The sequence below is a fragment of the Mesoplodon densirostris genome (genome assembly GCF_025265405.1).
Source record: "Mesoplodon densirostris isolate mMesDen1 chromosome Y unlocalized genomic scaffold, mMesDen1 primary haplotype SUPER_Y_unloc_1, whole genome shotgun sequence".
NCBI lineage: Eukaryota > Metazoa > Chordata > Mammalia > Artiodactyla > Ziphiidae > Mesoplodon > Mesoplodon densirostris.
Window position 1 is genome coordinate 4554550 of NW_026778236.1, and position 18749 is coordinate 4573298.

At 40.0% G+C, this 18749-nt stretch overlaps 1 protein-coding gene across 1 annotated transcript; it reads right to left on the reverse strand.

Annotated features, from left to right (window-relative positions):
- On the reverse strand, window positions 1–12039 carry LOC132482986 (sodium-dependent organic anion transporter-like). Its single transcript, XM_060088250.1, has 3 exons — window positions 11632–12039; window positions 1723–1841; window positions 1–158 (listed from the first exon to the last, which is right to left on the reverse strand). The coding sequence occupies exons 1-3, from the start codon at window positions 12006–12008 to the stop codon at window positions 1–3; spliced, it is 654 nt and encodes a 217-aa protein (XP_059944233.1). The 5' UTR covers window positions 12009–12039.
- Window positions 12040–18749: the final 6710 nt, after the last annotated feature.

The following is an 18749-nucleotide window of genomic DNA, read 5'->3' on the forward strand; positions in this document are numbered from 1 at the left end:
TCATTGCCTATGTCTATTTGTCAAGTCTCTGATTCTGAAATATGCTAACTGTCCCATGGAGTTGCTTACCTTAAGAATAATTTTGGATCGTTTTGGCCACCTATAATTCACATAGACACTGAGGGCCACAGGAATGGTCAGGCACACAAGGATAACTCCTGAAGAGAAGAAAAATCTGTCAGATGGTATCCCCTCTCATCCTGACTGCCCAGTCCTCAACAATTTGTCTATTTCAATTAGATAAAAGCTTTAATGAAAGATGCATTTTATTTCTGCATCCACCTCCAAAATAATTTTTTAAATCTTTATAAGACAATCTTTGAAGGGTATATGATACCACTGAATGCCATCACACACAGTCTATCATTTCTTCAGAATTTCTCAACAATCATATGGAATTTTAGACACAACTGAAAATGTAAGGATTAGAAAAAAGGAGGACCCTTTTATGTCTGCAAAATTCTCTGGTTGCTATGTATGGGTTACCACTCTACAACTATAGCTATTATTTCTCTATTTGAAGTCAACAGGTGATTTGCTTCGCAAAATAAAGAGTATCTATTACAAGACAAAGACGGCATTTGCTACAGAAACCAAAGCAAGTTCTCATATTTCCAACTGTAGCCAGGTAACCCAAAGGCAGGTAAAGAAATACATCTTTTAATTAACATAAGTGAATAAAGACAGGCTCAACAGAGCAGAAGTCTACTTGCCAATAGGATCCATACACTGACATTTTCCAGTGCCACTTTCCAAACCTGCTCACTTGCAATACTAGCTCCAAAGTCATATGAGTTGCTCATATTTGGGGCTTTAATTGTTAACAAGTGACTTTTAGAGTATATTATTAAAACAGAATATGGTAATAACTTAGTGATGAGACAAAGTTGCACATAAAATCATGATTTCTAAATTAAAATTTCACTCAAACTTTACAAATTCAATGGGCTTCAGCTGTTATCAGGACATGGCTCTATTCATGGTTCTGAACTATGGGCCATGGGCTGTAAGCTCTGCAAGTAATTACTTGAGACTCCATATTGACACTTTGGAGTTTAAGAATCATAGTTTCTACCAGTTCTGCAAAGAATCTGATCAAACCAGAATAGACATATCATCTCACCAAGTTTTTCTTCCAAGCCTAGTAAGTCCACAGAGCTCTCAGAGTTTAGGGAGATAATGAAAGAGATATGGGTGTGGTTATGACATGTGGATATGCTTTTAATACTCAATAAGAATCATTATGTTGATCAGTAAAGAAATCAAGGCTCACAGGTGATGTAAAAGGTGGAGCTGAGGGAACTAAGTTCTCATTAGAGCCACTGTGATTCAGTTAACCTGTGGGTCATGATGAGTCTAATTGCTTTCTAGTGAATTATATAAGAGTTATTTGTTTTTTTAGTAAGTAAGTTTTATGGCTTTGTTTTCAAAAGTGAACACTTGTAGGGGTTCAGAGCTTGGACTTGGCAGTCAGATTCATGAGACAGAATTCTAGTCTGCACTTACCAGCTGCATGACCTTGGTTGAGTTACTTCACCTCCCTAATTCTGAAAATGCAGGATATGGAACTGGTAATAGAATCTATACTGTAAGGTTATATAGAAAATTAAATTAGATAATATATTAAAACCTCTGTATAAAGGAGACACATAGTAAACAACAGCTATAATTATTACCATCACCATTACTATTACTATTTCATGTCACAAGCCCAATACAGACCTATGTTTTGATATGAAATGGTGAGATTCTGCTCAAGATTCCAGGACAAGGTGTGGAGATAAAGGCAGAATGTCATCATTCTCAGGGCAGCCACTGTGGAACAGGTTGTCATACTGATGCTGAAAGTAAACTTAAAGTAGATGCTTAAGACGGAGAGTTTGAAGTGAAGAATTTAGTCCTTATAAAAACAACTTCTGGGGTACAACTTCTTAGAGATTAAGAAGGGTAAGTTACTTGAAACTCCCTCCCATTTTATTATTCAACAAATGATGACTGTATTTGTGGTCTAGAAAAAAACTTCCTGCAGGTCTTGCCATCTATCAATTAACTCATATTTCATGAGGATTTACTTGTCCTAAACATTCTGCTACTCACTATAAGATTCACATTTTTCCTTATACAGTTCTCCTTTATTGATATATAATTCATAGATGATAAAATTCATTCACTTTAAAGTATATTTTAGTATATGTGACTATACTATTCTATTTCCAGAATCTTTTCATCACCCCAAAAAGAAGCTCCGCCCCAGTAGCAGTCCCTCCCCATAACCTTCTTCCCCCAGCCCCTGACAACCAGAAATTGATTTTCTTCCTTATATGATTTTGCCCCTATCTGATAAAACCAGCAACAAAATCAATCAGTAAAATTAAGGGAAATAAGGTAAATGGAAATGAGATATTCTTCGGGCCAACAATATACTTTATCTTTAAATCACTGCGAAAATTACACAATCTGTTTAAGCATATACAAACTGTTTATAGACACGATTAATGCTGCTCTACAGATGAGGTGAGGCACAGGGAACATCATACAACACAACCCAGGGGTAAAGCAAGAGTTTTTTCCCTTCAACACTAGGCTTCAAGAGTCTGGGAATGTTTTAATATTCATTGTTTAACTTCTCACAACAGACTGCCTTGCACATAGTATATGCCCAACCTGTGTTTATGGTGCAAATGGCTGAGAGACTGAGGCTCACTACCTACCAGACCACCAAGAAGGGGAAGGAGACCCTTCGTAGGACTAAGGTCTGCTCCAGAGACAACAAATGTCCCCCAGCACTTGATCAGGCCTGCAAGTCAAACATCATTCTTCCTCATAATATGAATCACCAATGTTTCCATCTAATTACCCTGGCTATAAAATAATCTGTCTGTGATAACTTTGACATTTTCTATCAGATGAATCTTTATACTCTCAGCAAAGCAGTAACCATTATACTTCAATGGTATTGAAAATACTCCTTCTCTACTCTCAGTCATTGCTGGTGAAAATGCAAAATGGCACAAGCCCTGGAGGGGCTTAATTCTTTGACCCAACAATCGCCCATCTGGGAATCCAGCCCAAAGATGCACTGTCAAATATTAAACTGATTGGTGACCACTTCAGAAAAGCAGACTTAGGTAATTCACAAGTCTTTGTATATATCCCTTTTCCTCTTTGTTTTCATTTGAACAATCCTGTTTCATAGCTGCTTGTTCAGGGAATAGAGGCTTATTCTTTGTTGCTTTCTTTTTAAAAAATCACATGATACAACTTACTCTGCAGCTTTGCTGCCTTTGTTTATTTCTCCACTTAATCTCATAGGCATTTTTCAGGACAAAAGATATAACAAATTTATATTTTTTAAAGAACTGCAAGTACAATATAAATATGCCGTAATTTCTTCAATCACTCCATTAATGATGAAAAAATTGAGATTTCTTCCGTTATAAATAATGTTATAATAAACATTCTTACATATATTTCACTTTAAATAATTCTTTTCTTTCTGTAGAATATATTTTCCAAAGTGGAATCACTGTGTCAAGAGTCTGTGTTTTTCTTTTAATAGATACTACCGATTCCTTTCAAAAAAGCTTGCTGTATTTCACAATCTTGCCTACACCAGAGGCCATCAATCCCTTTTAATTCTCATGAGAACATTCAAAACTGCATCTCACTCTTCTTTTGTTATGCACCTGACCCTCTACAAGGTTGTGCTTTCTTTTATGTTTACTAAACTCTTGGATACCCCCTCTCAACAGCCTTGCTTGTCTGATTATTTTCTCAACTTGTAGGAGCTGCTTTAAAATTAGGGTACATATAATCAAATGTAATACAAATATTTTTGCCAAGTTTATTCTATATTTTTACTATGCTTATGACTTCTGTCATAGTAAATAACTCTGAGATAGTCAAATCTGTCCATCTGTCCATTTTTTTCCCCTGGCTTCTGAGTTCCTTGTCTTGTTAAACATTCCCCCCTCTCCTGAGGTTATTCAAATATTACCACCACTTTTTACTTTTTCATAGGTTTATATTTTACATTTATATCTTTAACCTATCTAAAATCTATATTTTATATTGGGTAAGGTATGAAACTAATCTATTGTCTTCTATATTGAGAGGCAAGTGTGTTAAATTTTCCAGATAAACACTTTTCCACTAAACTGAAATGCCAGCTTCATTATACATTAAATATATGTTCAAGTATGTTCAAAATGTCATTTTTTTCCTAAGCAAATACCAGACTTTTAATTACGGTGTTTTCATAGTGTATTTTTATATACGACAGAGCAGACACTTCCACGTAAGTCTTTCTTTTCAAGCTTTTCTGAGCAGTTCTTGCACATATTTTACTCCATATGAGATTTAAAATTCTTATCTTATCTTAATGTTTACTTTGAGCAAGTCTTCCTCCTAACTAGAGAGCAGGTGAAGGAAGAAAAGCAGCTTGCCACAGCTCTCAAACCTCTGTATCCATGAAGAGTGTGTCTGGAATGCTTCTCCAAGTTCCTAGTCTATGATAGTGCTACATTCCTGGCTCTTCATATCACCACATCCTGAAAGGAATTCCATATTACATCACTTTGATCTTGAACTTCTGTTGAACTAGCAGAGAATTTTCCTCCTGTATGGCTTTGGCTCAAACACTAGAAAGGTAAGATTCATGACTGTGGGAAGCAAAGTGTAAGATTATATCAGACTGATTCTATATCCTTGATTACACAGGTTACTACTTCCATCTTTTATACAACTTCATACCCATAACATTCACAGTAATGGTCAAGGAAGGCAACAGATGACCCTGGTGCTCTGCTGACAGTTATAGATACCAATAAAGCTGGAAAAGCACACATTGAATGTGCCAGAGTGCATTGGATAATCACACCTTTTGTTTTACTGCCATGAAATTCCAATGTAGCATAAACGGAGGATGTGGTCAACTGGGTCTCTTGGCTGTTCACATATAGGAAAATTGTTGGCAAAATCTAACTTCAATATAACAAGATTCCACTTGCACTTAGAAGAATGGCATCACCATCTGCAAACTAATACAGAGAATAATGAGACAGATTCAGCAAGTATGGACAAACTTAGAAATCCTGAACCTCCTTTAAAATATGAAAATTATACATATATGCATTACATTAAAATGTAGTGTTCATGAGTATACCATTTTGCAATTGGGATTTAAATTATATACATGTTGTTTTAGTTTGAAACCAATAAACTCAGGAACTCTGACACTCAAAATTATGAAAGTACACACTTGCTTCCCCACTGAAAAAAAAACTTTAAAATTATCTAGCTAGTCAGATGGACACAGAATATGCTATAAGATCAGATCAACAGACTTGGTCCTACAGAAGAATTCAAGGCCAGGTTTTCCACCCCCAAATATAAATGTTACTCCTGTCTGCTACTTCTCAAGAACAGTAACCAGCATTTATTGAGTACCACCTGCTAAGTATCAGACCTCATTACATACATTTTCTCTTTTCGTCTAAAAAATAACCCTATGTGTGGGTATTATTTTCATTTTATAGACAAGGTGCATAGCATTATAGAAACACACTAAGTCACATGGATTCAGTCTAAGTTCTGTCTCACAAGATGATCTTCAGTTCTCCACCAGCCCCTATCAGACAGACCTGAAGAATCTAAAGTCCTATTTTTAGGGTTTCTGCTGAGGATCAGGAGCTCCTTTAAAGTTCAAAAGTCAAAATTGGCCACTGAGGCTTCCCTGGTGGTGCACTGGTTGAGAGTGCGCCTGCCGATGCAGGGGACACGGGTTCGTGGGAGCGGCTGGGCCCGTGAGCCATGGCCGCGGGGCCTGCGCGTCCGGAGTCTGTGCTCCGCAAGGGGAGAGGCCACAAATGTGAGAGGCCCGCGTACCACAAAAAAAAAAAAAAAAAAAAAAAAATTGGCCACTGAATCCCTCAGGCTCTACCACCACCAGTGGTTTTTCTCTGCTGCTGAGGACACAAACATGTCCTGAGGGATGAATAGACCTCACATATCAAAAGTTATCAAACTAGAGTTCCCTGGTGGCCTAGTGTTAGGATTCCAGGCTTTCAGTGTTGGGGCCAGAGTTTAATCCCTGGTTGGGGAACTGAGATCCTGCAAGCCGCACAGTATGGCCAAAAAAAAAAAAAAAAGTTATCAAACTAAAGACAGTGCGAACTGTCCTGAGTTGTACCAATAAACTGATTGCATTTCAAGAGAAGCTTTTGTAACACACAGGCAATCAGAAACTTTCCTTCAGTCATTCACTCTCGTCTATCAAGCACCTGGCACCACCAGGCTAGCACTAAGCATGCAGAGGAACAAGCCCTGGAGGAGCTCAGAGACCTAGTGAGGCTGAAAGTAGCCCAGCTACTGCAGTGTCCTCCGATAGATGACAAGAAAGCATTGCATATTTAGTGCTATAGGACAGAGGAGAGGCATCTCTGTTGAATAGTTTCAGAAGAAACACTAAAAACTGGGGTGGGAGGGGGGATGCTTAGACTTTATAATTTGCTTTTCTTTTCCTATTGTCACAAAATACTTAAAAGAGCCTCAGATCCATTTCTGGTTTATACCCAAAAGAATTGAAAGCAATGATTCCAACTGATATTTGCACACCCATGTTCATGGCAGCATTACTTACAGTAGCCAAAATGTAGAAACAACACAAGGGTCCATCAATGGATGAATGGATAAACAAAATGTCTTATAACAATGGATTATTATTCAGCCTTAAAAAGAAAGGAAATTCTGACACAAGCTACAATATAGGTGCACTTTGAAGACATTATGCTAAGTGAAATAAGCCAGACACAAAAGGACAAGTGTTTTATGATTTCACTAATATGAGATACCTAAAGTAGTCAAATTCATAGAAACAGAAAGTAGAAGAGCAGTTGCCAGAGCCTGAAAGGAAGGAGGAATTATTGTTTAATGGATACAGAGTTTCAATTTGGGAAGATGAAAAAGTTCTAGAGATGGATGGTGGTGATGATTGTACAGCAATGTGAAAGTATTTAATGCCACTGAACTGTACACTTAAAAATGTTAAAATGATAAATGCTATGTTATATGTATTTTACCACAATATAAAAAAGGACCTCATATGACACAAATGAACTTATCTACGAAATAAACAGACTCACAGACATAGAGAACAGACTTGTGATTGCCAAGGGGCAAGCGGGCAGGGGAGGATAGATTGGGAGTTTGGGATTAGCAGATGCAAAGTATTATATGTAGAATAGATAAACAATAAGGTCGTACTGTATGGCACAGGGAACTATATTCAATATCCTGTAATAAACCATAATGGAAAAGAAAAGAAAAAAAAAAGGGACCTCAGAAAGTCTAACCCAATGATTTTACAAATGAGTACAAAGGTCCAGAAAGGTAAATTGCTCAAAGGCACAGGGTTTCTTGAGCAGAGACTAAAACACAGACCCCTGACACAGTGCTCTTTTGCCTGACCCCTATAATAATAACTCATAGAGAATTTTGTGCCAGTAAGACTCTAAGCACTTTATATAATTAACTCATTCAATCCTTACAACAACCCAGAAGTGAGGAAACTAAAGTGAGGAAGTGAGGAAACTAAAGCACAGAGAATTTAGAAGTGAGGAAACTAAAGCATAGAGAATTTACATAGAAGTAAGGAAGTGAGGAAACTAAAGCACAGACAATTTACATAACCTGTAAAAGTTTTAGAAGTGAGGAAACTAAAGCATAGAGAATTTACATAACCTGCTGAGATGACCCAGTTAGTAAGTGATGGATCTACTTTCTGGTGCACTTAACTATGACACTGTACTGCCAGATCTCAGTTTTCATGTCCTCCTGTCCAAGGCAAGCATTCTGTCCATCCTTAGTATAGTAGATTGAAAAAAATGTCCCCAGTTCCTTTCCGTTCACTTTTCCATGCCCTCTGCACTATGACTTTGCAGTTCATCCCATTTAGAGGCAGAATCTACTTCTCCAGTCCTTGTAACTGGGCTTGCCTTGCAATCTGCATTAGCCACTGGAATGTGGTGGAAGTGATATGAAATGCCTTCAAGCTCAGGCCTCAGGAGAACTTATAAGCTTCCCAGACACTGTCATTTGGTTAGGTCTAGGCTAGCCTGCCAGAGAATGAGAGAACACATGGAGGAGAGCCCAGTTGTCCCAGCTGAGGCCATCCAAGATCAGTCTACATTTAGCCAGTCCTGGACATGTGAGAGAGCCCTGCCAATATCAGCAGAGCTCAGTCCACAGGCAGGATAATTTTAAGGCTCTTCATACATGTGGCCAACTGCTTTCCAGAACAGTTATATTGAAGGATGATTAGAGGAGACAGATCAGGCCACTTGTCATTGCAGGCTGTGAGGACAATGAGCAAAAGAAAGTTGGAAAAGTGCTGGGTATGTTTAAAAACAGTTAATAGGGACTTCCCTGGTGGTCCAGTGTGTAAGATTCTGCACTCCCAATGCAGGGAGCCTGGGTTCAATCCTTGGTCAGGGAACTAGATCCCACACCTGCCATAACAAAGATCCCACATGCCACAACTAAGACCCAGTGCAGCCGAAATAAATAAATAAAACTAAAATCTATTTAAAAAAAAAAAGAACAGTTAATAGCCCATTTTGACCAAAGACCAGTTGTGCTTAAGGGGTTAATGGTAAATAAACTTGCAGGAATTGGTTAGACCCAGCTTAGGTTCTACCCAATTTAGCAGGTTGAGAAGCCTTTACACATATAATAACGTTCCTTTTCTCCTCACAACACCATACAGGAAGTACTATGATTTGCAGTTACAGAAAAGAGGTCCCAAGTCAGGATATAAAGACAGGCAGCCTGACCCCAGAGCCTGCTTTATCCACTTACTACAAAACCATGAAGGAAAGACTGAAGGGAGAGAGAACATTGTGAAGATACTTCAATTGGCCAAGAAAGAAATTGTGGTGCCTGACCTGAGGTGATAGCAGTAGGCAGATAGGAAGAAATAGCTATGGGTGACATCAAGAGGGTGGGCTACAGTACTAGCCAGAGAACTGACTAAAGAAAATGAAGCATGAAGGGAATCACAGGGTGGGGGTGCAGGACTGCTAAGATGATGAGCCCAGGTGACTGGGAGGATGACTGGTGTCAGCATCAGATACTCAGAATGCAGAAACTGGTTCATACATGTTCATTCTGAAACACCTTGGTTGGTGTGAATGCATGGAGAACTGCAAGTAGATTGAATGAAGCACGGAGTTAAGGCATGAGAGACACACTTAGATTTAGTGCTCATCTCAAGAGCGCTAAATCTAAATTTCCACATTTGTAAAATGAAGGCGTTTTACTAAATGCTGTTGGATTTTTTCCAGTATGAAAAACAGAATTTCTATCAATGACTGTCTACTGAGTTTTGCTTAAAAGTTTTCTTTGCTGGTAATTAAGTAAGAAAAACATAATGAACTTGGATATTGTTTCACTCGATAATATTGAATTTCCTATTTGCAATTTTTACTGAGAATTAAGATATATTACTCTTGTATCTATAAGCTTTTGAAAATCTAATATTTAGTCCCCATTTTCAATTTTCATTTCTTAGAATTTAAATTTTATGCTTGTTTTTGTTTGTGAGACTCAAAATCAAAATTTTTAAGAAAAATCGGAAAGTAGCTAATATTTACTACATACCTACTCTGTGCCTGGCATTCTGCATATATCTTTCCCCCTTAAAATACATCCTTGTGAGGAACAGGTAATTTTAACCCTGTTTTACAAATGAGGCTTATAGGTTAAATAATTTGACCAAAGTTAAAAGCTAATTAAGGGAAGTAAAATGAGCTTTATCTTTTATAGACTTCCTATTAATTGGTGTTTTTATTATAATTTTGGCTAATAAGAGATGAAAGTAATAAATGTTCTCTTTCCCAGAACAGAAGTGTTTGAGAACACTGTTTAAAGAGTAATGTTCCTACTCAGAAGATCTAGTTGTGTTAATAAATGGCATTGAAGAAAGTACCTAAATTGCTGACTGATGAGAAACAGATGTGCCTTTAAATCTGAGTTCTGCCATACCCATTTGTAGGATTTGGCAACATACTTAACCAATCTGACACACAATTTTCTCAGCTGTAAAATTCAGAATAATAAAAGGTCATTTACAAGGTTATTTTGAGAGCCAAGAAAGAAGACAAAGAAAATACATGAAAGCATAACCTCCCTGACTATCCGGGTACTTAATAAATGTCTTTCCTTCTTTTTTCCCAAAACTTTCAGGCCCTAGAATTTATCACCGTTATGTGGACTTTGTGTAAAGAATATTTATCATTTCCTAATTATTATGTTAGTGGTCAACTTTACTGAATTTGAATTAGCAGTGCATATTAGGGAGGTTTTTTAATTAGCAATGCAAGTGATTCATTTCAAATCTTTGATAAGTGGGTAACTAAAAACATAGCCATATGAAAATCAATTATTGGCCTGCTTGGCACGAACCTATTCAAATTAATAGGTGAAATAAGTTCCATATGCTGAACATTCAGCACATGCAGGAAACTAGAAACCCATATCTGCAGCTGAGTCAGTAACATCAACTCCCAGCACAGTCAGCACCTCTGATTCATTCATTCATTGTGTAATAAATCTCAACCAAATGAGATACAGATCGAACAAAGATTTAAACTTGTAAGTAGTTCTTCCCCTGGGCAAAATGTGAAAGAGTTTGTTTGGAAGTAAGCAAAGATTCTAGAAAGACCACTGTTTTTAGCCCTGTCATTTTCTCCAATTGTGACTCCTCTATTTATTCAAATGCCCTTTTTTCCCACCAAAACAAGTACTGCAAAATACATGTGATTAATTCAATCTTATTAAAATGTAAATGAATGATAAAGGTTAATGTTTCCCAGAGGTATTTATCTACACCATAATTGGAAATAAGGTCACTGGCTTAAATGAAAGGAGTGAGATTTTAGTAATGAATGTTAAACATCTGCAAAGCAACAAGAAAGAACAGTTTTAGTCATAAGTCTTTATGTTGTTCCCCAAGTCAACTCAATAGGCCACTTAAAACAGGATGCATCTATCGCATACCACTAAAGCTCCCTTATCCAGTTCCCCACAATACTGATCTCATAAAGTAGGTGTTCAGGCATCACTTGCTGATTTGAGCCATGAGGCTCTCATTCTGGTTATGCCGCTGCCACCACCACCACTACAATAGCTGCCAACCTTAGCTACTATCCTTAGCTACTATAGCTACTATCCTTAGTAGCTACCATCCTTAGCTTCCTGGGCTTCTGCCCTGGGAGACTGTGCAAACAGGACTGTTGCTAAAGTCATCAGTGTGGGTGAGAATGAGTTCATGCCTAGGAAGGGCCATTGGGTGAGGAAGAAGACCTGTCTTCACTGTTGCATATTAACCAAACCCCTCTACTCAGAAAAGCAGTTGCCAGTAGAACAGAGGACAATCACAGCAAAGTAAATTCTAAGCTCAGAAAAGAAAAGTCCTTCTGGGAATGAACAAGTCTCTGTAACATGTTTCTCACTGGAATCTCTACCTAGATTGGCAGAGTTTTTAACACGAAGGTGTCAGTTCCCCCGCCCCACCCCCACCCCAGGCAGAGTGCTATCAGGGGAAGACAGCTGAGCTTCCCTTGTGTAACTTACCTGAGATCCATATCTCCATCAACCCAGTAGGTGAAAATGTTTGAGATGGTTCCCCCTGGGCAGCACCCCACGATGAGGATAACCATAGCTTGGACTGGCTTTAGAGAGAAGCTGATGACCAGGAGATAGGCAGCAAGAGGCATGAGCCCAAACTGGCAGAGCAGTCGCACAGCAATGCCCCAGGGTCCCCTGATGTGTGACCAGAGTCTCCAGATCTCCACAGAGCATCTCAAGGAGAACATTAGCAGGCCGATCATCATGGCTGACACCACTGTGAAAACAAGTTCCAGGTTCCCATAGGTCTCCAGCCCCACTGGCAACTCCTCCTCTGAACTATTGGCAGGGCAGGCTGAGCTGCTGGAACAATTTGCTCTCATCTCCTTATCTCCTTAAGGCAGCATTACAAATGAACAACTGCTGCGGTGGCTGGGCAGGTCTATCCTGCCACATTTTGTAATAATTCCACCAGGTCACACATGGAGGATCATTCCAATAGCTGTTGGCCAGTCAGGTGATTCATCCTAATCTGATCAATTTATTCATGAGTGGCATTATAAAAGTAATTACCATGGGCATGAAACATATAATAAATTGTGATAAGTAAGGCTTTCCACTTCTGTTCTTACTCACCAGTGAATATTCAAGTGAAATGAGACAAGCAAACATTGTCAAGTGGAACAACTGGTATGCCATCAGCAATCACATTGTGTTCCAAGAAAGAGGTTGGATGGCAAGGCATAATTTCTCCAAACTCAGTGAAGATTTGCAAAAGCCAGGATGCAATGTTTTGCAGAGAGCAAGGTTAACTCTGGAAAAAAACAAAGGCAGCCAAAGCCACACCTCATAGCATTAGCAAAACTCTTCTGCTGAAGACATTAAAACCAAAGGCCAGTTAAGGAATGTCAGCAGGGACTAAGGATAATTTCAAGAGAGCTTTGGAATTAGTCTCACTTTTTTCTTCTTTCTATTTCTATTAGAATTTGTGTCTAAAGCCAATAATTAAACACCTGTAAGACTAATATGGTATTATGCACCTGATTTGTCTCATGAAACATGTGGAGACTCATTACTGAACCCAAAATAATTCAAGGGAGCTGTCACTTTCTTTTGGAGAATAGAGTCAGATTTGAGATGCCACACCCCTGGGTCTTGTAGTGAGGTCTGGGAATTCAGCTATAAAATGGAGTAAAGAGCTTGTCTGGAAGCTGAAGATAGAGTGTGAGGTTAGCCTCTGGCTGCAATGGCCCGGGGCCCGTCTGTGTGCCTTAACCACACAGACACATGTTTTGTTGGCAAAACCAGACAAGGAAAATATGGTTCCACTAAACTGAGGCTCCAAAACACCAGATGCCACACTCTTTCTCACAGAAAGCTACGTGTTCCCACCTAAATGATGCAGAGGGGTGGTTGAGATGAGGGGGAATGGAGAAAGGAGAGAACTAACATTTTTTGAGCACCTAGTAAGTAACAGAGGCATGCTAGGTACTTTACACATATGTGGCTGTGTCGGGTGAAGCAGAACTTTTTTTTTAACCTTATTTAGTAAGAAGGTATCAGATTATTTCTGTCTGGATAATGTCAAAAAGTCTCTTGGTTAAAAAAAAAAGTCCCTTGGTAATCCTTCTTTGTTCTCAAATCACCTGAAAGACCCTTCTTAATAATACAAATTTAAGTTTAGTAAGCCATTCCTGATAGATGATGAAGTGATAGGAACTTTGGTGATTTGCTTGGTACTCAGCTCTGATAGCTGTGAGGAGTGGGTTAAATCTTCAAAGTGGACTTAAGGGGTCTCCAAAGGGTAAGTTGTCCTTAGCCTTGCCTTTTGAAATTCAGCGTTACCAGAATTTCTCAAATGAATTAGGATAATTCCAATTGAGGCCCACTAGTAGGAAAAGATACTAAAATCTAATTACACATCAAGAAAGGAAGTGATGTCTGGACTGGTGACAAGTTCCTCTGGATCCAGTTGTCTTGACACAGATGTCACAGGGTGATTCAGGACACAATAACTGAGTAGGTGAATGTAACCAGTAGACAAGTAACCTTGAGAGGCCAAGCTTGGGCACCACCAAGTTGTGTGCAAGGACCTGGACCAGAAGGGGCATGCCAGCAGTGGGTGAGGACTCAATGGCCTCAGTAGAACCAATTTATTCAAAAGGTCCCAACAAAACAACAGCAGCTGAGACCAGGACCTACCAGTGGACTGGTCACACTTTTCTGAGTTTCTCTCCATTTGGGGTTGACAAGAGGCTCCTTTAGAAGAGTAAGCACCTAGAGTTCTTAGTAAATTTGTAAAGGAGATTTTAAATAGGGGACACCAAACCTATTGACATGTAGAGATTCTAGTGATTAATTAGAAAATTTTAAAATCCAAACTTACACCCCATGCTAGCAAGGTGGATTGTGAGATACCATTTAATATTCATATCCAAAGTAAGAGGTAAGTATTATCATTCCCCACTTCACATATAAGGAAACAAAGGCCTAGTAAGGCCTTTGTGATTTCTTCAAGGTTATTAGGCAAGTTAGTTGTAACCCTGGGGTATTAAATCCCAGTCTAATTCTCAGCTTACATTTCCCTGAACCACACTGAAGTGGAAACAATGAAAGTAGTTGGTAGCATGATCATGTTGAAAAGCCTGGCAACACTTAGAAATAGCTCAGGGATAAAACACTGTTATTTGGCATACAGATGAAGAAACCAACTAATCCCTAATCTCTAAATTTATCTCATATGCTCACAAGCTTAAAATGCACTTGAATATGTTCAACATATATACACCTTAATTTTGAGATCTAGTTCTACAAACCACAGGAAATGCTTCATGTATTTCTATTCTCTGCAGATAGACTTAGAGGTTAAAGGTTTTCTTCAGGAAAACCAACTGAAAAGCCTGGCTTCTTCAGGTTGAGAATGTAAAGGCAGAAGTGAAAGTGCAAAAAAGAAAGATGATTAAATATGGCTAAGGAATTGTTTGTAAAACTTTGAAAATTAGCACAACACGAAACTTCTAGAAGCTTGAAGAACATAAAAAATCCTATAGGTTGGGCTTCCCTGGTGGTGCAGTGGTTGAGAATCTGCCAGCTAATGCAACGGACATGGGTTCGAGCCCTGGTCTGGGAAGATCCCACATGCCACGGAGCAACTAGGCCCGTGAGCCACAACTACTGAGCCTGAACGTCTGCAGCCTGTGCTCGGCAACAAGAGAGGCCGCGACAGTGAGAGGCCCGTGCACCGTGATGAAGAGTGGCCCCCACTTGACACAATTAGAGAACGCCCTCGCACAGAAACGAAGACCCAATACAGCAAAAAATAAATTAATTAATTCATCAAAAAATCTACAGAGGACGAGGGGAAGATGGCGGTAGAGTAGGACGCAGAGATCACCTTCCTCCCCACAGATACACCAGAAATACAGCTACAAGTGGAACAACGCCTACAGAACACCTACTGAACGCTGACAGAAGACCTCAGACCCCCCAAAAGGCAAGAAACTCCCCACGTACCTGGGTAGGGCAAAAGAAAAAAAAGAAAAAACAGAGACAAAAGAATAGGGACGGGACCTGCACCACTGGGAGGGAGCTGTGAAGGAGGAAAGGAGCCCCACACACTAGAAGCCCCTTCATGGTTGGAGACTGCTGGTGGTGGAGGAGGGGAGCTTCACAACCACGGAGGAGAGCACAGCCACAGGGGTGCAGAGGGCAAGGCGAAGAGATTCCCACACAGAGGATCGGTGCCCTCAGGCACACACCAGCCCGGAGAGGCTTGTCTGCTCAGCCGCCGGGGCGGGCAGGGCTGGGAGCTGAGGCTCGGGTATCGGTCGGAGAGCAGGCAGAGGACTGGGGCTGGTGGCAGGAAGAGAGCCTGAAGGGGTTAGTGCACCACGGCAAGCCTGGAGGGAGTCCGGGGAAAGGGTCTGGAGCTGCCGAAGAGGCAAGAGACTTTTTCTTCCCTCTTTGTTTCCTGGTGCGCAAGGAGAGGGGATTAAGAGTGCTGTTTAAAGGAGCTCCAGAGAAGGGCGCGAGCCGCGGGCTATCAGCGCGATCCCAGAGACGGGCATGAGACGCTAAGGCTGCTGCTGCCACCACCTAGAATCCTGTGTGCGAGCACAGGTTACTCCCCACACCTCCCCACCCGGGAGGCTGTGCTGCCCGCCACTGCCAGGGTCCCGTGATCCAGGGACAACTTCCCCAGGAGAACTCATTGCGCGCCTCAGGCTGCTGCAACGTCACGCATGCCTCTGATGCCGCAGGCTTGGCCCGCACTCCGTACCCCTCCCTCCCCCCAGCCTGAGTGAGCCAGAGCCCCCGAGTCAGCGGCTCCTTTAACCCCGTCCTGTCTGAGCAAAGAACAGACGCCCTCAGGCGACCTACATGCAGAGGCAGGGCCAAATCCAAAGCTGAAACACAGGAGCTGTGCGGACAAAGAAGAGAAAGGGGGGCTTCCCTGGTGGCGCAGTGGTTGAGAATCTGCCTGCTAACGCACGGGACACGGGTTCGAGCCCTGGTCTGGGAAGATCCCACGTGTCGTGCGGAGCAACTAGGCCTGTGAGGCACAACTATTGAGCCTGCACGTCTGGAGCCTGTGCTCCGCAACAACAGAGGCCGCGATAGTGAGAGGCCCGCGCACCGTGATGAAGAGTGGCCCCAGCTTGCCACAACTAGATAAAGCCCTCGCACAGAAATGAAAACCCAACACAGCTAAAAATAAATAAATAAATAGATGAAAGTACCCTTAATTAAAAAAAGAAAAAAATGTATTTCACACCAGGGTCAAAAATTAAAAGAAAAAGCAAAATAAAAAAAACAAAAACCAAGGGAAAGGGAAATCTCTCCCAGCAGCCTCAGGAGCAGCAGACTAAATCTCCACAATCAACTTGATGTACCCTGAATCAGTGGAATACCTGAATAGACAACGAATCATCCCAAATTGAGGAGGTGGACTTTGAGAGCAAGACATATTATTTTTCCCCCTTTTCCTCTTTTTCTGAGTGTGAATGCTTCTGTGTGAGATTTTGTCTGTATAGCTTTGCTTTCACCATTTGAATGCTCAACATAATGAATCATTAAAGAAATGTAAATCAAATCTACAATGAGGTATCACCTCACACTAGTCAGAATAGCCATAATCAAAAAATCTACAAACAATAAATTCTGGAGAGGATGTGGAGAAAAGGGAACCCTCTGGCACTGTTGGTGGGATTGTAAATTGATATAGCCACTAGGGAGGACAGTATGGAGGTTCCTTAAAAAACTAAAAATAGAAGTCTCATACGACCCAACAATCCAACTACTGTGCATATATCCTGAGAAAGCCATAATTCAAAAAGAATTATGTACAACAATGTTCATTGCAGGTCTATTTACAATAGCCAGGACATGGAAGCAACCTAAGTGTCCATCGATAGATGTATCGATAAAGAAGATCTGGCACATATATACAATGGAATATTACTCAGCCATAAAAAGAAACAAAACTGAGTTATTTGTAGTGAGGTGGATGGACTTAGAGTCTGTCCTATACAGTGAAGTAAGTCAGAAAGAGAAAGACAAATACTGTATGCTAACACATATATATGGAATTTAAGAAAAAAAAAATGTCATGAAGAACCTAGGGGTAAAACAGGAATAAAGACACAGACCTACTTGAGAATGGACTTGAGGATATGGTGAGGGGAAGGGTAAGCTGTGACAAAGCGAGAGAGAGGCATGGACATATATACACTACCAAACACAAAACAGATAGCTAGTGGGAAGCAGCCGCATAGCACAGGGAGATCAGCTCGGTGCTTTGTGACCACCTTGATGGGTGGGATAGGGAGTGTGGGAGGGAGGGAGACGCAAGAGGGAAGGGATATGGGAACATATGTATATGTATAACTGATTCACTTTGTTATAAAGCAGAAACTAACACACCATTGTAAAGCAATTATACTCCAATAAAGATGTAAAAAAAATCTACAAACAATAAATGCTGGAGAAGGTGTGGAGAAAAGGGAACATTCGTGCACTGTTGGTGGGAATATAAATTGATACAGCAACTATGGAGAACAGTATGGAGGTTCCTTAAAAAACTAAAAATAAAACTACGATACGACTCAGCAATCCCACTACTCGACATATACCCTGAGAAAACCATAATTCGAAAGGATGCAAAGCAGAAGTAGAGACATAGATGTAGAGAATAAATGAATGGTTACCAAGGCATGGAGGGTGGTGGGATGAATTGGGAGACTGGGACTGACATATATACACTACTATGTATAACAGATAACTAATGAAAGCCTACTGTATAGCACAGGGAACTCTACTCAGTGCTCTGTGGTGACCTAAATGGGAAGGAAATCTAAAAAAACAGTGGGTATATGTATATGTATGACTAATTCACTTTGCTGTACAGCAAGAAACTAATACAACCATACTCCAATAAAGCTTAAATTAAAAAAATACCCACTAAAAATAGAGTGACCATATGATCCAGCAATCCCTCTCCTGGGCGTATACCTGGACAAAACTCTAATTTGAAAAGACACATGCACCCCTATGTTCATAGCAGTGCTATTTACAATAGCCAAGACAACAAAACAACCTAAATTTCCATCGACAAATGAATGGATAAAGAAGATGTGGTACATATATACAATTGAATATTACTCAACCTTAAAGAAACAATGAAATAATGCCATTAGCAGCAACATGGATGACCCTAGAGATTATCCTACTAATAAAGTCAGCCAGAAAGACAAAGACAAATACCATATGTTATCACTTATATGTGAAATCTAAAATATGTCACAAATGAATTTATCTATGAAACACACTCACAGACATGGAGAACAGAGTTGTGCTTGCCCAGGGGAAGGGGGAGTAGGGGAGGGATGGATTTGGAGTTGGAATTAGCAGTTGCAAACTATTAGGTCCTACTATATAGCACAGGGAACTGTATCCAGTATCCTGAATGAAAAAGAATATGAAAAAGAATATATATATACATTTTTTACATATGTAATATGTATATAACTGAGTCACTTTGCTGTACATCAGAAACCAACGCAACATTGTAAATCAACTATATTTTAATAAAATCAATTTTGGGGACTTCCTTGGCTATCCAGTTA